The sequence below is a fragment of the Miscanthus floridulus genome, chromosome 16, assembly GCF_019320115.1.
Source record: "Miscanthus floridulus cultivar M001 chromosome 16, ASM1932011v1, whole genome shotgun sequence".
Taxonomy (NCBI): Eukaryota; Viridiplantae; Streptophyta; class Magnoliopsida; order Poales; family Poaceae; genus Miscanthus; species Miscanthus floridulus.
The window spans coordinates 30,210,863-30,234,813 of NC_089595.1; the positions used below are offsets into that span (position 1 = coordinate 30,210,863).

General features: G+C 53.5%; 1 protein-coding gene across 4 annotated transcripts; it reads left to right on the forward strand.

Annotated features, from left to right (window-relative positions):
* Positions 1–1,487: 1,487 nt before the first annotated feature.
* Positions 1,488–23,503, forward strand: LOC136513083 (uncharacterized). Of its 4 annotated transcripts, XR_010773289.1 has the most exons (11): positions 1,488–1,886; positions 17,413–17,545; positions 18,227–18,343; positions 18,483–18,574; positions 18,753–18,819; positions 18,944–19,022; positions 19,122–19,213; positions 19,492–19,725; positions 20,255–20,595; positions 20,684–20,792; positions 23,424–23,503. XR_010773289.1 is itself a non-coding variant. In XM_066507076.1 (10 exons), the coding sequence occupies exons 3-10, from the start codon at positions 17,417–17,419 to the stop codon at positions 20,393–20,395; spliced, it is 951 nt and encodes a 316-aa protein (XP_066363173.1). In that variant the 5' UTR covers positions 1,488–1,664; positions 1,749–1,886; positions 17,413–17,416; the 3' UTR covers positions 20,396–20,804. The 4 variants fall into 4 exon arrangements, 1 of the variants encoding a protein (XP_066363173.1); XR_010773288.1 differs by having other exon boundaries at positions 20,255–20,792; XR_010773287.1 differs by lacking the exon at positions 23,424–23,503 and adding an exon at positions 20,888–20,967 and having other exon boundaries at positions 20,255–20,792.
* The last annotated feature ends 448 nt before the right edge of the window (positions 23,504–23,951 follow it).

The window sequence follows — 23,951 nt, forward strand, 5'->3', positions numbered from 1 at the left end:
GGCACGACACTACCACCGGGCTATACCCGGCACAGACACGATGGGCCTTAGGGCGGGCCGTGCTCGGGCAGTGCTTTTAGTGTCGTGCCAGTGTCGGCCCAGCGGGCTTGGCCCATTTGGCCAAGTATACCTAGGGAAGAGGGAAGGGCCGCCAGTAACTCCAAGCCCTTCGAGTGGGACCCATCCTCCCACAATTAACACACCTCGCTACTCGAATGGCTCGGCACGCAGTTGACGAGCTTGGGCACCGGCAGTGCGGTTGCAATGCACAAGGCTATTGTGCGACAAGGAAGCAAGGGAGGGCATGCGATGCTCACTGGTTGTCCCCCTGTTCAGCGGCGTGCGACTAGGTCCACGAGGGCGCGGGGCGCAGAGGCCTTCGTGAGGGTGGGGGCGGTTCCTTCCCGGGCGTGCTCCTCCCTATCCGGCCCATTTGCATGGTCACCTGAGAGCAAGTGGCAGATAGGATAAAAGAAGAAAGAGGCTAGGGCATTGCGGTCCATATAAAAATATCATATGGGACCATCGTCTTGAAGGTGCCTTACCGTGCTAGACGTAGGATGTGGCGTATTTCAAGGAGCGGTAAAATTATAATTACATCTCAGAATATATGAATTGTAAAGATGTTTTTCAACTTTGCAATAATTGTAATGACACTGTTCTAATTGACCCACATTCTAAATTGTGAAGCACGACACATGTTTCTTTTACCGTGTAGTGAAAACTGAATGGAACAGTAAATCACAATATAGGTGTAGAAAAAAAATAAGGAAGGAGCCCAAATGTTATAAATTCCACTCTAAGTTAGAAAGTCCCAATAAAATACTGTTAAAAAGTTGTTTAAAAACCTAAAAAATAGATGAGCCAAAACCAGATGGTGGAAAAGAAATTCTGAGCAAAACGTGTAAAAGTATGGACAGAAAAAAGTTTTGACTAAGAAACCAGATGTTGGTAAAGAAAATTTGAGAAAAAAACATGTAAAAAGGCTATAAAAAACATGGATGGAATTTTTATTGAAAAACCAATGTTGGTAAATTGAAAAAAATGAGTGAAAACTTGTAAAAAGAATGAATAAAAAAGTCAATGCCGGCAAAATGGATGAATAAAAAAGTCAATACCGGTAAAACTTCAATTTTTTATTGGAGAATCAATGTTGATAAATTGAAATGAGTGAATACTTGGAAAAAATGAATTGAAAAAAATGAAAACTTTATTGAAGAATCAATGTTGATAAATTGGAATGAGTGAATACTTGAAAAAAAAAATGAAAAATTGGAATGAATGAATACTTGAAAAAAATTTGAAACGCTGCTCTTATTGAGAGTCGAACTTAAAACTTCGGTTTATTGAATGGGTACTCTAACCAACTGAGCTACGAGAGCTAATACATAAAGGTTTACATTATACTATATATGTTATATGATGGATGAATACTTCAAGTTCCGTTTAAGCCTCACTCTGTTCCCACGGTGCGAGAAGATCCAAAAATAGACGACTCCGACCGCCGCCGCCCTCTGCTCGCCCCGACCGAAGAGATCCACCCATACACTGACCCCCCGTACCCTCAGCATCCGCCCCTAGATGCTGCGGCGGCGCAGCCCGAGGAGCAGCGGAAGCCGGAGAGAGTGGCCTCGCTGGACGTGTTCCGCGGCTTCACCGTCGCCGTGAGTGAAAATTCTATCCAGATCATGCTGGTTCTTTGCACGGCGGCTCCTAAATTCAGGCGTGGACTCTGGTTGCGTGCGCAGATGATGATACTCGTGGACGACGCCGGCGGGGCGTGGCCGGGCATCAACCACGCGCCGTGGTTCGGGGTTACGGTGGCGGACTTCGTCATGCCCGCCTTCCTCTTCATCATCGGTGTCTCCGCCGCACTCGTCTTCAAGGTAGTATGCTGAACTACTAACTACTAGCTGCTCGAGCACAGTATGAATGAAGCAACCAATCTAGAATGTTGGATCTTTGGATTTATTATCCTGAACCCTGGGCCACTGGCTGCTACGAATTGATGCCACCATATGGGCTGGGAATTTGTTGAGCTATTCAATTGCCCTTCAAATAGAAGGGGAAATTTGAGAGCGCTTGTTGAGCTATGCCGTCCGGGACAGGACGAGGCTGGGGTTACCAGCCGCTGTGCTCGGCACTACGCCCACGGCTGACACCCATGCTGCACTGTGCTGCCTAACCCCTGCTCCAAGGGCAACGTGGCGTGGAAAATCAAGTCCGGGTCCCTGTAGCCTCGGAATCAGCGCACAGGACCAACTGCTCCCTCCGAGCCTCGGCTATCCGCTTCCGGGCTCCTGTAGCCTCGGGACTCGTGCCCGTCGAGCCCCCCACAATGGTTCAGCCTCTGCACCGACTAGGCCTCGACTCTCCACGTTGTCAGCACTCTAGGATCGGCATGTCGTCCGTAGTACGCACCATATCCTGCGTCAAGCCGTAGGAGCTCCCACGTCGCACAGGATCAGGCATGACTGGCGCGTCGCTCCAGTGCACCGAGGACAAGGCCGCTCCACCGACCATGCCGCCACAGTGACGAGCTACAGGACTTGGACATACCACTTCTGCTCACAAAACGCCACGTAACAAATCTATGTACCGCCCCTGTGCCTCCCTTCAACTATAAAAGGGAGTGACCAGGGCCGCTTCTAGGCAAGGGACTCACATGGGCAAGCAACGCACAACGCTCTGTAACACACACGCTCCCTCACTGCAAGAGATCAATATCTCAAGCAATTCACGCCACTCTACGCAGAGACCTGAGACTAGCTCCCTCTCTCGCTCAGCTTGTAAGCCCCTACTACAAGCACCTCGGTGCAAGGAATACAAGATCGCTCTCTCAGACTGGACGTAGGGTACCTATTGCCTGAACTAGTATAAACCTTGTGTCTCTTTGCATCACCATCCGGGATTAGGGGCACGCAGTACACTTTCACTAGTCAGTTGAGGACCCGCCAGACCAAAACATCGACAGTTGGCGCGCCAGGTAGGGGCCATACTGCGTGTCAGCCCAACGAGTTCTAGATGGCAGACCCCGTGCGATCACTGCGTCTCGGCACGGTGATCTGGTTCGGGAGCCTAGAGTTCATGTCTCTAGGATATGGGTACGATATGGTACTCCTCCCACCCAGAGCCTCATCGATCGACGACGACATCACGCACCAGCAGCCTAGGCACAGGCGGTGCCCGGGCCACCGCTCTCGTCACGCTCGCCAGGCACGACGCGGGCGGGATCACCCCGACATCGCGCGAGCTCAGGGCGACCACCGCGCTCCGCTAGTATCCCATACCCGGCTGTTGGTATAGAGTCCCTGGCTGGGGACCTGTCTAGCTTAAGCCTGGGCAAGGGAAAGACACCGGTGGCGCGCAGCGATGCCCCATCATCAAGCTCTGCCCCGCTACCTCCTGAGGAGTCGACTCCGGTGGAGCGGAGCCCGACAACGACACCATCCCTGTACCCCTTCGGGTTGGGCAATGCCGCCGCCGCCTACCAACGTTTTGCCCTCGACCTCATCGCCACAACCCCGACCCACACCCACGCTGACTCCTCGGAGGAGGACGAGGCGTGGGCCGGAGCGGACTTCTCCGGGCTTCGCGATCCTAAAGCCATGCGCCGCTTCATGGCCGCGAGCGACTACTGCTTCGGCTACTCCGACTCCGATGACGAAGACACTTACGATCCCACTCGTGAGTGCTTCAACGTCGAGCTCGGGATGCCGAGCGCGAGCGATGAGGACGAAGGGGCTGGCAGTCGCTTCCCGCCCCACGGGGGGGGGGGGGGGGGGGGGCAGGCGACCCCACACCTCCACGCGTCGAGCCCTCGGCAGCGCGGAACGAGAACCCTGCCCCCGAGGAACTTCGACGCCTAGACCTGGAGCAGCTCCGTGAGCTTTAGGCCAAGGTCGAACAAGACTGACTCCTTCCGTAGCAGCTCCGAGACACTCTCGAGCAAGAGCAGCGGGGTCGCGGTGATGGCGGAGCAGCCCGACGGAGGGCTCGCGACGTCAACCATCGCATCAACAACGACGAAGGGGGTGAGCAACCCCCTATCTTCAATCGCGCTAGCCAGAACGTCGCGGCAGCAGCGATGCTACTCTGGACAATGCCCGAGCCCTCTACCGCGGAGGGACGACGGGTCCACGGTGAGCTCCAAGACCTCCTCGAGACCACCGTGGTACAGCAGGCCGAAAGTTCCGCCTCTCGACGGCGCGAGGGCGCCTCGGAACTACCCGCGGCATCGCCTCAGCAGGATAGAGAGGCCTCGGTTCGTCCCGAGCCTGCTCGGGCACCGACAGCCAACAAGGCCCCCTCGATGCACGACCGCCTCGGCGACCGACGTGAGGCGCAAGGCGACCACGATGTGGTCAGCAGGCGACGGCGCCACGACAACGATGGGCCCGCCCGAGGCTACCACCCGCACCGAGGCGGTCGCTACGACAGTGGGGAGGACCGCAGTCCTTCTCCTGGGCCACCTGACCCTCGAGTCTTCAGCAAGGCCATCCGCGGCACCCCCTTCCCGACCCGGCTTCGGCAACCGGCCAACCTCTCAAAGTACTGCGGCGAGACCAACCCCGAGCTGTGGCTGCCTGATTACCGCCTGGCTTGCCAGCTAGGCGGCACGGACGATGACCTGCTCATCATCCGCAACCTCCCCTTGTTCCTGTCAGACTCGGTGCGAGCCTGGCTCGAACACCCTCCCTCCTTGCAGATCAACAACTGGCGCGACTTGGTAAAGGTCTCGTCGGGAATTTCCAGGGCACATACGTGCGCCCTGGGAACTCCTGGGACCTCAAGAGTTGTCGCTAGAGGCCGGACGAGTCTCTTCGAGACTTCATCAACGCTTCTCAAGCAATGCACCGAGTTGCCCAGCGTCGATGACTCGGAAATTGTCCAGGCGTTCCTCTCCGGCACCTCCTGCCGAGACCTGGTCCGAGAGTTAGGCCAGAATGTACCGACGACGGCGGCCGCACTCCTCGACATTGCCACCAACTTCGCCTCGGGCGAAGAGGCTGTCGGGGCCATCTTCCCCGACAACGACGCCAAGGGGAAGCAGAGGGACGAGGCCCCCGGGGCCTCGGCCCCCCACCTCCCCAAGAAAAAGAAAAAGGGTCGCTAGGGGGAAGCATGGAGGTCCTCGAGGGCCGATCTAGTCGCGGCCGTAGATCGCAAGAATCCCTGAGGCCCTGAACTCTTCGACGACATGCTTAAGAAGCCCTGCCCTTACCACCAGGGCCCGGTGAAGCACACCCTCGAAGAGTGCACCATGCTCCGGCGTTACTACGCCAAGCTCAGGCTCCCCAACGACGATGCCAAGAAGAAGGGCGCCGACGATAGGGACAACGACAAGGACGATGGGTTCCTCGAGGTACACAACGCTTTCATGATCTTTGGCGGACCTTCAGCGTGCCTCACGGCACGTCAGCGAAAGAAGGAGCGCCGGGAGGTCTTCTTGGTTAAGGTGGCCACTCCTCGGTACCTCGACTGGTCTCGGGAGGCGATCACCTTTGATCGGGATGACCACCCCGATTATGTCCCAAACCCCGGGCAGTACCCACTCGTCGTCGACCCGATCATCGGCAACACCCGGCTCACCAAGGTGTTGATGGACGGAGGCAGCGGCCTCAACATCCTCTACGCCAACACCCTGGAGCTCCTAGAGCTCGACCAGTAACGGCTCCAAGGCAATGCCGCGCCCTTCCACGGCATCGTGCCAGGGAAACGCACGCGACCCCTCGGGCGCATCGACTTGCCCGTCTGCTTCGGCACCCCCTCCAACTACCGCAAGGAGGTCCTCACCTTCGAGGTGGTTGGGTTTAAGGGGACCTATCATGCTATCCTGGGGCGCCCATGCTACGTCCAAGTTCATGGCCATCCCCAACTACACCTACCTCAAGCTCAAGATGCCGGGCCCCAACGACGTCATCACTGTCAAGTCCACGTATGAGCATGCATACGACTGCGACGTCGAATGCATCGAGTACGCCGAGGCTCTCGTAGAGGCCGAGACCCTCATCGTCAACCTCGACCGACTTGGTAGCGAGGCGCCCGACTCCAAGCATCGTGCCAGGACTTTCGAGCCCGCGGAGGCCGTCAAGCTCTTCTGGTTGACCCCACCTGCTCCAACGGCCGAGCGCTGAGGATCAGCGCCACCCTCAACAGCAAATAGGAAGCCGTGCTCGTCGACTTTCTCCGTGCAAATGCTGATGTATTCACAGTGGAGTCCCTCTGGACATGCCGGGCATACCGAGGGAGGTCGCCGAGCACGTCCTTGGACATCCGGGCCGGCTCTAGACCGGTGAAGCAGCGCCTGCGCCGATTCGACGAGGAAAAACGCAGGGCCATCGGCGAGGAGGTGCAGAAGCTTTTAGCGACCGGATTCATCAAGGAAGTGTCCCATCCAGAGTGGTTAGCTAATCCTGTATTAGTTAAGAAGAAAAATGGAAGTGGAGGATGTGTGTAGACTACACCAGTTTGAATAAAGCATGTCCAAAAGTTCCATTCTCATTACCTCAAATCGACCAAATCATTGACTCCACTGCGGGATGCAAAACCCTATCTTTCCTTGATGCGTATTCCGGTTACCATCAAATCAAGATGAAAGAATCCGACCAGCTCGTGACTTCTTTCATCACCCCTTTCGGCATGTACTGCTATGTGACTATGCCATTCGGCCTCAGAAACACATGGGCCACATACCAGGGGTGCATGACCTAGGTCTTTGGCGAGCACATCGGGCGAACCGTCGAGGCCTACGTGGACGACATCGTGGTCAAGTCTAGGAAGGCCAGTGATCTCGTCGATGACTTGGAGATAGCCTTCAAATGCCTCAGAGAGAAGGGCATCAAGCTCAACCCCGAGAAGTGTGTCTTCGGGGTCCCCCGAGGCATGCTCTTAGGGATTCATAGTCTCAGAGCGCGGCATCGAGGCCAACCTAGAGAAGGTCTCGGCCGTGACCAACATGGGACCAATCCGAGACCTCAAGGGAGTGCAGAGGGTTATGGGATGTCCTTGTGGCCCTGAGCCGCTTCATCTCGCGCCTTGGCGAAAAAGGCTTGCCTCTGTACCGCTCTTGAGAAATCCGAACGCTTTTCTTGGACCCCCGAGGCCGAAGAAGCCCTCACCAAGCTCAAGGCACTGCTCACCAATCCTCCCATCCTGGTGCCGCCGACCAAGGGCGAGGCCCTCTTACTCTACGTCGCCGCAACGACCCAAGTGGTCAGCGCGGCCGTAGTGGTCGAGAGGCAGGAAGAGGGGCATGCTCTACCCATCCAACGACCTGTTTACTTCATCAGCGAGGTGCTCTTCTGAGACTAAGACACGCTACCCCCACATCCTAGAAGCTGATCTACGCCATAGTCTTGGCTCGACGCAAGCTGCGTCACTACTTCGAGTCCCACCCGGTGACCGTGGTGTCGTCTTTCCCTCTGGGAGAGATAATCCAGAACCGGGAGGCCTCGGGTAGAATAGCCAAGTGGGCCGTCGAACTCATGGGGGAAGCCCTGTCTCTTTGCGCCTCGGAAAGCAATTAAATCCCAGGTCTTGGCCGATTTTGTGGCTGAGTGGACCGACACCCAACTGCCACCTGCTCAAATCCAGGCGAATGCTGGACCATGTACTTTGACGGGTCCCTGATGAAGACCGGGGCAGGCGCGGGTCTGCTCTTCATCTCACCCCTCGGAGTGCACTATGTGCTACATGATCTAGCTCCACTTCGCCGCCTCCAACAACGCAGCTGAGTACGAAGCCCTCGTCAACGGCTTGCAGATCGCCATCGAACTTGGAGTACGACGTCTCGACATACGGGGCGATTCGCTGCTCGTCGTCGATCAAGTGATGAAGGAGTTGAACTGCCATGACCCCAAAATGGAGGCGTACTGCAAGTTGGTACGATGCTTAGAGGACAAGTTCGACGGCCTCGAACTCAACCACATTGCGCGAAAATTCAACGAGGCCACGGACGAACTGGCAAAGATGGTGTCGGCACGGGCCTCGGTCCCCCCGAACATCTTCGCCAGAGACATCCACAAGCCTTCCATCGACTACGCCTCGACGGTGGAAGAGGGCCCACTGGTCGAGCCCACCGCAGGGCCCGAGGCCCCTTCTATCACCGAGACCCCTGCGGCCGAGCCCGAGGCCATGGAAATCAACGTGGAGCCTCCCGAGGCCGACCAGGGCACGGACTGGCAAGTCCCGTTCCTTGATTGCCTCGTTCGAGGAGAGCTTCCTGTAGACAGGACCAAAGCCTCGATGGCTTGCGCGACGAGCCAAAACTTACGTCCTCAGCAACGACGAGTTGTACAGGCGAAGCCCATCTGGCGTCCTCCAACGGTGCATCACCACCGAGGCAGGCCAAGCCCTACTTTGGGACTTGCACGCGGGAGCCTGCGGGCACCATGCAGCGCCTCGGACGCTCGTCGGAAACTGCCTTCTGCCAAGGGTTCTACTGGCCAACGGCTGGTTGCTGACGCCACCAAGCTGGTACGCTCCTGCGAGGGATGCCAGTACTATGCGCGGCAGACGCACCTCCCGGCCCAAGCCCTCCAAACCATCCCCATTACATGGCCATTCGCCGTATGGGGGCTGGACATGGTTGGGCCTCTGCAGAAGGCCCCCGGGGGCTATACCCATTTGCTGGTAGCTATTGACAAGTTCTCCAAGTGGATCGAGGCTCGTCCGATCACTCGAATCAAATCCGAGCAAGCGGTGCTGTTCTTCACTGATATCATCCACAAGGTTCGGGGTTACAAACACCATCATCACTGACAATGGGACACAATTCACCGGCCACAAGTTCCTGACGTTCTGCGACTGACCACCACATCCGTGTGGCCTGGTCGGCCGTAGGACACCCTAGGACAAACGGCCAAGTAGAACAGTGCCAACGGCATGATCCTATAGGGCCTCAAGCCAAGAATATACAACCGGTTGAAGAAATTTGGCAAGAAATGGCTTGCCGAACTCCCGTCGGTCATCTAGAGCCTGAGGAACACTCCGAGCCGAGCCACGGGGTTCACACCGTTCTTCCTGGTCTATGGAGCCAGAGGCCATCCTCCCCACTGACTTGGAGTACGGTTCCCCGAGGCTACAGGCCTACAACGAGCAAAGCAACCGCACTGCCCGCGAGGACGCCCTCGACCAACTGGAGGAAGCCCGAGACGTTGCGCTGCTACACTCGGCCAAGTACCAGCAAGCCCTACGACGCTATCAAGCCCGGGCCATTCGAAGCCGAGACCTGAAAGTGGGCGACCTAGGTGCTGAGACTGAGGCAGAGCAATAAGGGCCGCCACAAGCTGACCCCGCCATGGGAAGGGCCGTACATCGTCGCCCAAGTGCTAAAGCCCGGACCTACAAGCTAGCCAACGAGAAGGGCGAAATCCTCACCAACGCTTGGAACATAGAACAGCTACGTCGCTTCTACCCTTAAATTTCCAAGCATTCGTATACATTGTTTCTCGAAATACAATAAAGAAGCGTTCTTTAGTTGTTCTAATTTTTCGAGAAACCCCCCGAGCCCATCGATGGGGGATCGGCGTTACGATAACGCTATAAGGGAGACTCAGCTCTACCTCTACAGAGGTGCCCACCAGGGGCTCGAACAAGACTCGGCTCTGCCTCTGCAGAAACCGAGCCTCCCTCGGGGCTAGAAGGGGGACCCCCCCTAAGTCCCAGACACCTGTTTTTAGTCGTTTTTCGAAAAAAATTCTACGCCAAACTCTCTCGCGTACTCTGACAAATCGATTGTAAAAAACCTAAGGACTGAAAGTCTGTCTCAGGGCCTAAAAGGCCGGCCGAGCTGCGAGATGGCCTACGCCTCTAGGCTACGGCAACTCCCTCACCACCTTTTGCCTGAAGGGCAGCTTAGGCTCCGAGGAAGTTTTTTTCCAAGAGATATGTTCAAAGACGAGACAGAGGGCAGAGGCTCGGAAATACAATAAAAAACGATTAAAAAGCATATACACTCAATTACTTTAAAAGGCCTCGACGGCCACAAGCGTCATGGTACAGTGATGTAAGTCCTAATCTATTTACATGGCCCCTTTGGCCCAGGTCAAAACTCAGGGTCGTCAGCGTCGGCGGTCGGCGTAGGAGGAACCACCTCTTCTTCGAACAACCTGGCCAGTGTCATGCCAGGGGCCTCAGCCGCCTCCACCAGCTTCGTGACCTCCTCCTCGGCCTTCTCGTCATCATCAGCCACGACGTAACCGTCGCTGACGGCCTCGAGGTCGATGCCGGCGTTGTGCGAGGAGACGACGACTAGGGCACGCTTGACGCCCATATGCAGCGCCCCCGGAGCCGCTCGTGGACTCGTCCGCTCAACGCGATCAAGCGGCTCCAGAGGGAGCTGCCCGACTCGACCCCCCAACCTCCAGGGCCTCGCAGGCGGTACGGGCGGCGCTCTACAGCGCGTTGTGCTCCCGGATCTCGGCCTCGAGCACCGCCTGCACTGCGACGGAGGCCTCGGCTGCCCGGGTGACCTCCTTCTCCAACCCTACACCAAGATAGGCGGGATGGGGTTAAGCACGAAAGAAAACAAGCCGAACAGGGGTGCAAGCCTATGAGACTCACCCTCGGCTTTCTCCCTCCATTTTTGGACCTCAACCTGAGAGGCCTCGGCCGCCCTGGAGGCCTCCCTCTCCAGCTCTGCGTCACATCGGGGAGTTAGGGGTCGAACGCAAGAAAAACAAATAAAACAAGGGGCGCGGCTCAACAGGACTCACCCTCGGCCTTTTCCTTCCAGGCTAAGGCCTCGACCCGGGAGGCCTTGGCCACCTTGACAGCCTCCGCCTGGGCACCTGTCGTCAGCAGGTGCGCGCCCTGCTCCGCCTCTAGCTGCTTGGCGACGGCCTTGGCAGAGGCCGCCTCTTGTTCGGCCTGGGACCTGAAGGTGTCCCGCTCGCCGGCCACCCGGGTCAGCTCCTCCTCCAGCTCCTTGATCCGCGCCGCCAAAGGGGCGGCCTGCTCCCAAGCCGTGGCCACCTCGGCCTTCATGGCAGCACAGCGAAGGCGGAGGTCCTCCACCTCCGCGCTCCACGCCGACAGAAGCTCATTAGCATTGGCGAGCAGGTCCTTCTGTTGCCGGAGCTGGTCCCAGACGTCCCTCTCCCGCCGGAGGAACATCGACTTCCCGAGGGACCGGGCCTCGAGCTCCTAGATAGGCAGAACAAACGTCAAGCACTGCGAGAAAACTCGGGAAAAAGACGACAGCATGAGAAAAGAAAGCGCGTACCTGGGCAACGCCGGGTAGGTCGTCAGCCACGACAGACAACGCTGTCCGCAGCGACTGCTCCGCCAGACGGCGGAATTGCTCGAAGGAGCCCTAGTGCCCCCTCGGCCACGTCCTCGAGGGCGAACAGAGGTTCCCCCCAGGGTCGTCCCGGCTCCACCACAAGACATGCGGGCTATCCCACCCGCGGGGCTTGGGTCGTACCTGGACGAGGGCCGAGCTCCCCTCACCGGAAGTCAGAGTTGGCTGCTCCGCGGTGTTGGCCGCCTCGGCGTCCGCCACCTCCTTCCCCTGGAAAGTATCGTCGGAGGAGATTGAATGAACCTCCACCTCCGGGCGCTCTCCTGTGACGGCGGCGGGTCTTGGACCGGGGGTGGTACCGAAGCTTGCCCCGCCTCCGTCTCCGCATCCTGGGCCACCCGCCCCACCGCACCCGAGCCGGCCTCCGCCACCTCGGCCTCGGTGGTCCTGGGAGCCCCGGTGTCCGCCACCTCGGCTTCGGAAGCCCTGGAAGCCCCGACCTCCGCCACCTCGGCCTCAGAGGTCCTAGGGGCCTCGCCCTCGCCCTCGGTGGCCTCAGTGATTGAAGGCGCCTCGGCTTCACCTGACCCGAGGGCCCCGGCGTCGTGGGGCGTAGGCGCCTCCTCCCCCGCCTGCTTCGTGGCCGCCTCGGTAGCCTCTCCTTAGGCGACCGGCTCCTTCGGGTCGGCCCTGGCCGACGCCGCGCCACGCTGAATGGCGGCCTGCGCGTCCACCACCCATCGGGCGGTGGAGCTGGTGCTCACCATGAGCGCCTTACGTGGCGCCAGGGCGGGCGCTTCCGCCTGACGCTTCTGGCTGAAGACAAAACACTCACGAGGTCAGCATACGACCAAAGAACGAGTGGGAGATGCTACAAACTCCACTGACAAAACACTTACCTCGAACGGGGACACAATAGCTTCCGCACCGCGTCCCTCGTCCTCAGCAATGGCGGTGGCGGCGGCGGTGGCACGGCCCTCGTGTCCGCCGGTACCAGCCGGCCCTTGCTGGGCTCCAATGCCTCCTCGGCCCTCTGTGGAGTCGGTTGGGTCGCCCCCACCGTCGCACGCTCCACCTCCGCCGTCGAGCCCATCGGGCTGACGGCGCGCTTCCCCGACGCCCGTGTCTCGGGCGTGTCAGCCTCGGCCCCAGGGCGGGTGATCGCCAGCCCCGAGGCACCCTCTCCTCCTCCTCCTGGAGACGCCAGGGTCGCTCGCCGATGCCCCGGGCGCCGTCTCTCTGACGTCAGGGAGATGGTCCACGGGACCCCGCCCCGCCTCGCTCTCGTCGTCATCGCTCGAAGAATCCATCGACGACGATGACGGAGACGGCTCCTCCGAGAGACCGTCGTGCCTCTGTTGCCGGTGACGTTTCTCCAGCTCGTCGCGCTCGAGGCTCTTCCTCTTGCGCCTTGCCTCCTCGGCGTCCTTCCGCTCCTTGTACGCCTCGGCGTGCGCCCTGTTCTCCGCTCGCCGCTCTGCGTCCTCGGGAAATGGGTGGCGGGAGGCTCGCACATCCCTAATCCCCTGCAGGAACGGCAAACGCAAATAAGGGAACAAATTGAAAACGCAAGGAGCAAGGAGGCCTCAGGGGCCGCAGCGACGTGGCACTCACCAGAGAGATGTACCCCCACGATGGGTGCATCGGGAACGGGATCAGATCGCCACTCCTCTGTCGCCCCTCCACCATCTCTCTCACCCGACACAGAAATCTCCTCGTCGGAAAGGGCGGCGGCGGACAACCGGATGTCGTCGATCGGCTCACCCGGTGTCATCTCGAACAGGCGTTGTCGCCGAGCCATCAGCGGCAGCATCCTCCGGCGGTGGAAAGCCGCCACGACCACGACCGCCGTAAGGCCGCGGCTGCGTAAGGGGGGCCCTCTCCAGCGCCTTTAGGAGCGGCTGCAGCTTGGGCTGATCAGCCAACGGGACGCCGTACCTCACCTCTCCGGCTGGCTCTCCACAACCCGCCCGGTATAGGGGAAGCCCGCCGTCATCATTGCGGAGGTAGAACCAGCTGTTGTACCAGCGGCGGTTGGACGACGCGAGCTGGGCCGGGATGTAGAAGGGCTGCCTGTCTTGGTGCACTTGGAGAGTGCAGCCGCCGGCCCTCAACGCCTTACACGTGCCCGCTGGCTTGGTGTTGAGGCCCGCCCGGAAGAAGTGGAGCCACAACTCCCAATGGGGGGCGATGCCCAGGTACCCCTCGCAGACGGCGACGAAGATGGCCGCCTGCGCGATGGAGTTGGGGTTGAAGTTGTGGAGCTCCATGCCGTAATAATGCAGGAGCGCCCGCATGAACCGGTCCGCCGGCAAGCCGAGGCCGTGCTCGTGGAAGGCCACGAAGCTCACGATTTAGCCATCGCGTGGCCTCGGCTCCGGCTCGTTCCCCGGAGCAATCCACTCCGGTCTGTTGGGGTCGGTGACCGGGCGGATGAGACCGTCATCGACGAGCGACTGCAGCGTCGCCGCGGACACGTCGGACGAACCCCAAGGATCCGCCTGGAGGACAACAGCACCGCCGGCCATGGGTGCGGTGGAGAATGTGGCTACGGCGATAAGGCGTGCTCTCGCTATCCTCTCTTCTCTCTCTCCTTTCCTCCCCCTTCTCCCTTCTTCTCCCCGGCGCTCTCTTCCTCTGTTCTTAGCAACCGCTCGAGGGCAGAAAGGGCGAACGTAGGCGGAAAAGGTAAGGAGGGGCGGGGCGCGGTTCGTCACGTATTTATGAGGGAGGGAAGAGGGCGAAACGGACGGGCGATGAAACCGGGGAAGTTTCCCTTAGATCTAGCGCAGTTAATCCGGATCTGACCAAACCACCCACGCGTCCACCTCTTCTTATTAACCGCGCGCACACAGTAACGTCCCATCCGCAGACGTCGTGTCGCATTCGACCACAGCAACGGCAGGCGCTGTTCTGTCTCCCCGAGGAACTGCCTCAAAAGGCGCACCCGCCGTCGTTAGCCGATGGGAAGGGAATATCCCCCACCCGATTCCTTTCAGACTAAGGAACTGGGCACCGAGCCCGTTACGGTCCAGGGGTTCGAAGGCTGGGCCCCCGAGGGTCTCGACAGCCGCCCCAGGACAAACAGAGTCAGGGATAACTATGGGCGAGCCCGTACATGGCCGAGGCCCAAGCAAGCAATTGCTTGGGATGCCCTAAGTCGTGTCCGAGACCGGTAGGGAGGTCTCTGAATGGGATCCCACCGTAGGGAGGCACCGAGCCCCCGGGGCCAATCGAACGGCTCTGGGACCCACTAGAGAAGCCCTCTGGTACTTTTGGAGTGCATCTCTGGACCGCTAGCCGACCCCTATCGAATGGGGCACGGGCCTCCACTCGGACTTACCCGGTAACAGCTCACCGGAGGTGTCACTGCTCGCCCACCGAGGGTAGCCTGACATACTCCACCCCTCCTTCCGAACGAAAAGGATGCGCGAGGGCCGCACAAAAAAGACAGGGAAACTCCTGATCGCCCTCTTGCTCTGAGCAGAGGCTCGGGGGCTCTTCCTGCAACCAAGCCGAGGCCCAGCGACCCGAACTCGCACTCTGGGGGCTCGGCAAACGCGATAAACACCCCTCCTTCCGAACGAAAAGGATGCGCGAGGGCCGCACAAAAAAGACAGGGAAACTCCTGATCACACTCTCGCTCCGAGCAGAGGCTCGGGGGCTCTTCCTGCAACCAAGCCGAGGCCCAGCGACCCGAACTCGCACTCGGGGGCTCGGTAAACGCGATAAAACCCCTCACTCAACATGAGAAAAGCCCCTGGAGGAATAAATCCACTCCTCCAGGGCCTCGGGGGCTACACCCGGTGGGTGCGCTCGCGCGCACCCACTGAAGCCTCGAGTACGAAACACCATCCCGCCAGGAGCTGCCGCGAGCCAAGTCTCGTCAAAACCTTAGGGAGAGCGCTCACACTCTCCCCGAGGCTCAGGGCTACTATCGGGTACCATAAAAAGGGGTCCCCTAAGCAAGAACCAAAAAAATCGCTTAGACCTTGTAAATATCGAAGCCAAGAGACAACCACCGGCGAACCCCCACCTTATCCGAGGCCCGGCTAGATCATCCGGCCCACCTCGAACAATATCCGGGCTCACCCGAAGCGGGCTCGGCCCAGAATGAAACCACGAGGCCTCGGACGAGGAACCGATTCTCCGCCTCGCCTGAAGCCCCGCGCCGCAAGGCCTCGGACGAGGTACTGGTTCTCCGCCTCGCCCGAGGCCCCGCCCCACAAGGCCTCGGACGAGGTACCGATTCTCCGCCTCGCCCGAGGCCCCGCGCCACAAGGCCTCGGACGAGGTACCGATTCTCCGATTCGCCCGAGGCCCCGCGTCACGAGGCCTCGGACGAGCACTCAGTTACCGACTCGCTCGAGGCCGGCTCGGCATCAACCCCGTCACCGCCGCCTTGACTGACTTCTCTGACAGGACGTCACGTCCAACCAGTGCGTCCAACCACTCCCGCGACGTCAGCCGAACGGCGGCACGATACAGCGGAGTGGCCGACGAGACGGGAGTCACATCGACGCTATGCCGTCCGGGACAGGACGGGGCAGGGGTTACCAGCCGCTGTGCTCGGCACTGCGCCCACGGCTGACACCCATGCTGCACTGTGCTGCCTAACCCCTACTCCAAGGACAACGCGGCGTGGAAAGTCAAGTCTGGGTCCCTGTAGCCTCGGAATCAGCGCTCAAGACCAACAGCTCCCTCCGAGCCTCGGCTATCCGCTTCCGGGCTCCTGTAGCCTTGGGACTCGCGCCCGCCGAGCCCCCCACACAATGGTTCAGCCTCTGCACCGACTGGGCCTCGGCTCTCCACGTTGTCAGCACTCTGGGACCGGCATGTCATCCGCAGTACGCACCATGCCCTGCGTCAAGCCGCAGGAGCTCCCACATCGCACAGGATCAGGCATGACCGGCGCGTCGCTCCAGTGCACCGAGGACAAGGCCGCTACACCGACCATGCCGCCATAGTGACGAGCTATAGGGCTCGGACATACCGCCTCTGCTCACAAAATGCCATGTAACAAATCCATGTACCGCCCCTGTGCCTCCCTTCAACTATAAAAGGGAGTGACCAGGGCCGCTTCTAGGCAAGGGACTCACACGGGCAAGCAACGCACAACGCTCTGTAACACACACGCTCCCTCACTGCAAGAGATCAATATCTCAAGCAATCCACGCCACTCTACGCAGAGACCTGGGACTAGCTCCCTCTCTCGCTTAGCTTGTAAGCCCCTATTACAAGCACCTCGGTGCAAGGAATACAAGATCGCTCTCTCTGACTGGACGTAGGGCACCTATTGCCTGAACCAGTATAAACCTTGTGTCTCTTTGCATCACCATCCGGGATTAGGGGCACGCAGTACACTTTCACTAGTCGGTTGAGGACCCGCCGGACCAAAACACCGACACACATGAAGTCTGCAACTCCACATCAACTTCTTTTGGAAGGCTGAAAATCAAGCAGCCAAACAGTAGTCTGGACCTTTCGGTAGACTTCTTTTTTTCTCGAACACGCAGGAGAGTTGCGTATCATTGTATTAATAGAAGAAAAAAGAGTTATACAGAGACCCAAACCCACACACACACCCACTAGTACATGGAAACTAAATCACCGGTTAAAACAAAAGGACGACCCAACAGCTACAGCGGTCCTTTAGACTGCTCCTCCGGCAGTGAGCAGGGAGATCCCCTTAGCTCCTGCCAGGCTCCACCAATGAGCTTCTTAGTGTTCCTTAGCTAGCAAGGTAGTATTTCAGGCTTATCCTGCAACTATGTCAGTAGCTGTAGACTGTTGATTGCAGTACAACAGTCAACTTGCACTAGGTAAGTTCATACACAAAACCGTCCTATACTTCGTATGCATATGCAACTATGTAAATGAATAAGTAAGCTATTGCAGCAGCAACAACAAGCCTTCAGCCGTGTGACTACTTTGTGTGTGTGTGTGTGTGTGACTGAGTTATGTCACTTCCAACAGTCCTTATGTATGTCATGTTCAAACTGCGGTGTTTACATAAGATTTAGCTGTATAGCCAGTTAGCTACAACTTATAAGAGCTTTGTAGTTTGGGTGTACTGCATATGAGTTTAGCTGTGTGAGTACCTCAGAATTTATTATGAAAACCAAAATGTATTAATACGAATACTGACATTTGTTTATCTTCTGAAGGTTCATGGCCATAGCTATTACAGTACTTTATGTTGCCTTGGTATTTGGCCTTTATGTTTCAAACTGGGAATTTGAAACTCAAACTAGCAATTCAACCCTTTCAATCCCAAGCAATTCAATTGAAACAAAGATGGTAAGAAGAGAATCTTCGGTTTATTCTAATTACTTGTATAATGGAGAATTGTCTTATGTGAGACAACATTTTCTGCTTTCGATACTGTATATAATTTTCAATGCTTTAATAACATGATTACAATGTGTGTATATGTTTGAAAGGATGAGATGTACTTAAGATGCTGTAATTCAGCTATTTCCGGTTGATGTATTTTCCACCTACTATGCTTTGGCACCATTTGTGTTGACTGATTAACTAGATTTTTTTTTGTACTTACATCTGCAAAAGTAGTTGGTGTATTTTAAGATTCAAATTTTAGCATTCACTGTGTTGATTTTGTTTTTGCGTGGGAAATTACACTAAAAATGCTTTTTAGGATTGGAAAGGGATTGAGAACCTGGGCAGTTACCAGTACACTTAGAAAGAGTTCCCTGCCAGTAATCATGTGGAAGTTAGAAATTTGAACTTAGTTGAAGTGTAAATTAGAAAATATCAGCAGGTTTTCTAAGTGCCAGTTCCAACCATCTTTTTTGGGAGCCACCAGTTGTTTGCGGGTTTGAAAACAGAAAACCTAGGGGAGAAAAGTGATTATAATCAAATTGAATAGTGGAAAACTTTTTCCACTACTCCCTTTATTTTTACTGCCAAATTACTAATCATAATACTTACCTTGTTGCACTTGTTTTTGGTAATTTGCAGATCCAATGTGGAGTCAGAGGTAGTCTTGGACCACCTTGCAATGCAGTTGGCTTGGTAGATCGAGTTTTGCTTGGTGAAAATCACCTGTACAAGAACCCAGTCTACAAAAGGACAAAGGTCTTCATTCAAGAAATGGACATGTTTACTTTTTACTCTTCACTCAAAGGTCGTTAAATTTTTATAGGACAGAAATTTCATAATAGCATATCCTAAGCATAACTTATCTTCATTTTTTCCTTTTAATTTCATCCCATAGGAATGCAGTATTAATTCTCCTGATTATGGACCACTTCCTCCGAATGCACCAGATTGGTGCCTGGCTCCATTTGATCCCGAGGGTTTATTAAGGTAGTTATGTCTACATTCTGTTGTCATCCGTTGCTCTGTAAAATAAACATATGACCCATTCAAGGAGAAAAAACATCTAATCCTACATGAACCATACTTTGTTCCTTGCCCCAACCAAAATTAGCTAAGCACATCTATTGAAGGCAAATCAGGGTAACGTCCCATTTTGATTTTGCAGTACGCTGATGGCGGCGGTTACTTGCTTTGTTGGTTTGTTCTTTGGACACGTTTTAATTCATTGCAAGGTATGCCACTTGAAATGCAGTACCTTCTAAACCATATGCTTATCTGTAGGAACCCTTTAGTGTTGAACAAAATAAAATTGTGTAACGGAATGTCATTTCCAAATTAACCTTGCTTCTGCTGCAGAATCATTCACAGCGAGTGCTAATATGTCTGCTAGCTTCTGTGGTGCTGATAATCTCAGCGTTTTTAGTGCTATTATTAGGTAACCACATATTTGCAAGAATCTGTCATGCATAATTTTATGATTTTAACCAATCCTTCAGTTTCTGGGTCTCACATACATGTATATGCTGGTTTTAAGGCATGCCTTTCAGCAAGCCTTTGTATACAGTGAGCTACATGCTACTCACTGGAGGAGTATCTGGGTTCTTGTTGCTGCTGCTGTACTACATAGTAAGTTTTATATTCTAATAATCTCATTTTCGTTTGCTAAATTGCGAGTGCTGAATCATCTCTGGATAAGTGGATATTATTACTAAAGAACAGCATGTTATTCTTGATATCATTTTTTTTGTAGTCCTTGTTTTGGTATGACTATTTGTGCCCTTACATTAGTTTGTATAAAGTCTGTGCATTGTATTGTAACAAACTAGTAGATTATTAGAAGGCAATACTTGCTACTACCAGATGGTTCAGATGCATCCTATTACAAAGCTCTGTCTATTTTGCAGGTTGATGTTATTCATATTAAGAAGCCCTTCGTACTATTCCATTGGATGGGCATGAACGCACTTATAGTCTATGTTCTAGCTGCTTGTGAGCTGTTCCCCACCCTTATTCAAGGGTTTTATTGGCGGTCACCTGAGAACAACCTGGTAAATGTCTCGTGTCAGGCCCGTAGATTGACAGGAGCAAGGTGGGCAAGTGTTCAGGGCCTCCAAAATTTAAGGGCCTCCGAATTTGCTGTAAGTACTAATAAATAATAGCTAATCTTTTAAATAGAAAAATATGCAGCATATCTAAAATGGGTTTGAAAGTTGCAATCTCTGGTTTGTTAATTGGATCAACTCACCAACGTAAGGCCCAATGACCATGTCCACCAGCCTGCTTGGCAACTTAGCTTCCCGGGATGTTCATTTTTCTCTTTGACATTTTGCTTTCTCGTGCCACATACGATACTGCTATGCTAGCTGTTAGGGTGTGTGTTACTTGAGTACTACTTTTTACTCTTTTAGCATTAATATTTGATCTGTTCTTAGTAGTGTAAGACCCATATATATCCTGAAGCTTTATAATTAAGTGAAAGTATGCTTTGATTTTTCTCGAATTTTAGGGCCCCATCGTGTATTTTGTTCAGGGGCCTCTAAATCCTAGGTACGGCCCTGCTCGTGTGTTGCCAAATCTGTTATTTGTTCTCACACTTGCATCAATATTTTGTGCATACCAAAATCAAAGTGCTAAACATAATACGGGAAACCTCCCCTTGTCTTTCAGGTGGATGTTACTGAATCTCTGCTCCAGGCCATCTTCCACTCGAAACGATGGGGCACCTTGGTGTTCGTCCTCCTGGAGATAGTCTTTTGGTGCTTGGCCGCTGGCTTCCTGCACATGAAAGGCGTCTACTTGAAACTGTAGAACCAAATCATCGACTGTTCTCTGATGGAACCGAACTGCTGTCCTGTAAATATGGGTGAAAGGCTTGGTAACCCTGTTTCTTCTGTAAATGCGACGTGAGTCTGGAAGCATGGGTGTGGTGGTTGATTTCAGCACGTTGTGGTCTCAAGGTCCATCTCATCCGCCTCCAAGTAGACAAGGAAAACATCTTGCTGGAAGTTGTAAGTGTTTCTTCTGTAAATGCCCAGTTTGATGGTTTCAGTTGTTTGGTAAACAGTCCATCCCATTCTGGTTCTAATGGTTTGGCAGGGTCGTTCCTAGTATATTTGCTAATGATTCCACGGTGAAGTGAGAGTGGACATGTACACAGTAGACAGTACACCATGCCCAACTGCAGAGCTGTGGTGCTTTTATGAAAGTAAGTATGAACTGTCAATCACTGTATAATCCATGTACTTTAAGTATGAACCGTCAATCACCGTATATATAATCCATCAACTTCAACTCACGCAGTGAAATTTTATGGAAGTAGCTTCAAGCTCTGGCTTCTCAAACATACATATCAATGAAAGATGCTGTACCGTTTAATTTCAAGGCATGAGTATGGCCATTGAATTGAAATGCCATAACTCTTAAAAACATTTAGTACTACAGGATCCAGCGGATCATGCATCTATCATCTATGGATTAATGGAGAGCAAATAAAGTATAGAAATAGTGCACCGCCTATCAATCTCCCATTGTTCATGGCTTAAAGCACTGCCTTGAACATTTGTACCATACCTGAAGCTGGCAATCTTAGCTTCGTCTTCATGTGAAATCTGCCGATCTTACAAGTATGCATCCCTTGTGTGACTAGGTGTTGTAACACCCCAAAAATTGCCTCTTTTGAAAATAGGATTAAAATGATTTAATTCTGTATTTTTGTGCTCATGAAATATAGGAAAATAAATGTTTTATTAAATTAAAATTTATCATAAGGTTTAGCAACATGTTTGTGCATATATGCCATTGCATTTGATTTATTTGGTTGAGTGGTTTTGATTTAAAATTTAAAATGGTTTAAATTTCTTTTGTAAATGAAATTAAAAATGGCTTTGAAGAAAAAGAAAAGGAAAGAAAAGGGAATTGGAAAATAAAAGAATTTAAAAAGGTTGTAAAATTTATTTTGAGAACTTACCAAAATTTCTTATTTTTAATTAAGTTGAAAAGTGTATTTGAAATTTTATTCAAATTTGGTTTGGTTCATATTCGAACTAGGTTTTGAAATAAAAGAAAACGGATTCTTCTCCTTTCCTCTCCTTTGGCCCACTGCTCCTCCCCATTTTTTTTTCTCCTGCGTAGGCCTGTTTCCTTCTCCGTCCTTGCGCGGCCCACCCCAGTGGGTCGGCCCAGGCGTTCTTCTTTCCGATTTCCAGCCGAGCAGCCCAAGTCGTGGCCCAGCTGCCCGCGCCACGCGTTCCCTCCCTTCCTCTCTTCTCTCTATTCGGCCACAGGCCGAGTTCGCTCGAGGCCTGTTTAGCGGCAGCTGCGCTCGTGCGGCCTTCTCTCATTGGCTCACTGATGGCCTGACCCCCGCTTGGTTTCGCTGACACCGCGGGCCTAGTCGTCAGTCCTTTCTCCTATCTCTTGTCGCTGATGCGGACTCTCCGCGATGGCCGTGTCCGTCTCCGCCTCCGCCCTGATTCCTCGCGGCTTGACGTGACCCGCACGCCGAGCTGCCCTATAAGACCCGGATGCCTGCGCCGTAACCCGCTGCCTCCATCGAGCCGCTTTGGAGCCGCTACCGAGAGCACCACAAATCCCAGGTAGCCGCTGCCGCCGTTCGATTTGCCGTCGCGTTGCTTCGTCGACTTGCCAAGCCGCCTGCCTTGCTTTGCGTGAAGGCAAGGAAGTCGCTTGAGCCGTGCGCTCGTTCTCTCTCGCTCTCTGTCACTCTCGCGTAGGCCGTCGTCGCCGTGCCACGTCGGGCCACCCCGATGCCCTCATCGGGTTCGCCATCTCCTCAGCTTGCTCCCGGTGTTTCTCTCGTGGTGAACCAAGGCCTCTAGGGCCGTTTCCATGTTCGCCGGCGAGGTGCTCTATCGCCGGCAATGGCCACCACCGCCGCCGTCATCTCTCTCCGGCGGCCAGCTCTCTCTCTCTCTCTTCCCCGCCGATCCAATTTGAGCCGCTCCTCTCTAATCTAACGGTCCAGAGCTCCTCCTACCCTTTCGCGTGGCCATCTTGCTAAAGAGTCCCTATGTTTTTCAATAATAGAACCCGCGGTCCTTTGCGTATTCCAGAGCTTTTGTTTTCTTCTTTTAAAAGCGTATTTTGTTCGGTCGACTTCAAAAATATGTTTTCACTTATTTACAGATTTGCCACTGATTTTGTTTTAGCCATAACTTCTCCGTTTTAACTCCGATTTGACCCGTTCAACTTACGTTAGGTTCATAATTTCATAATCTACATGTTCATACTACTAGTAAGTATGTTTTCAACTTTTAAAATTCGAGGTTAGATTTAATCTATTATTTTATTAAAGGAAATCTTGTTTAAATCATATCTTCTACGTTTTAACTCCGTTTTAGCTCATTCAAGTTGCGTTAGATTCATAGCGACGAGATCTACGCGTTAGTAACAGTGGTTATCATGTCACTATTTCTAGAATTTCATGGTTTAAATCATATCTTGAATAACAATTATGCAACTGGATTTTATAAATAAAATATGATTTGTTTCACTTTAGTTTTATAATTCAAATCTAAATTTGACTTAAATTATAATGTCTATAAAATATCTTATATATGTTTTTATATAATTAAAACACATGAAACTAATAGTTTTATATTTTCTCCTATGAGCAAATCTTTCGGTAGATATATCTTTTCACCGTAGCTCCGATTAGCGTGCTTTTCACGTCTGTGTGTTCATAGTAAGACGTAGATTCATTTTACAAACTTTTCATCTTGATTTTATGTTTGGTGTACTATTCTGATTTAGTTCTATTGTTTGCTTCGTGTATGATTGTATGGATGCTTGTGTGGTGCTTTATGATTTCGTCCAGTCGGTGAGATATACGTGGTGATAAAGAAGAAGAAGAAGAACGTTGAAGATTAAAGCTTACCGAAGGATCGGTGTTTTAAGGCAAGTATAGCATATGATCATCCTTGTTTTCTATTCACTTTAATTCATTAAATTAATGTTGCATGTGTCACCTTGATAGGGATTCCCTAGAATTAAACTTTTATCTTGTTACCTACGGGTTATGCATTGGGTAGCTTTGCTAGTGCTCAATTAAACTATGATCTTATAATTTAACTAATGGTATATGCAATAAACATTAAAATATGACTTTTTATTAACTTGGAAACATGGGACTGGAGTATTGGAAACAGGGGACTGGAGTATTTAGCTACTTTATAAATGCTTCAGATTCCTCTCCCTAAGGACTTATATGTAAGTGATCATCCAGGACTTACAGTACAGCTGTGAGGGCTACATGGCTCTGGCTTTAGCTCAGTATGAGGATCTTTTCTAGCTTGTTAGAGGTTACTTTTATGGCGCAAGAGGGGTGTGTTCTGGGTTGGATATA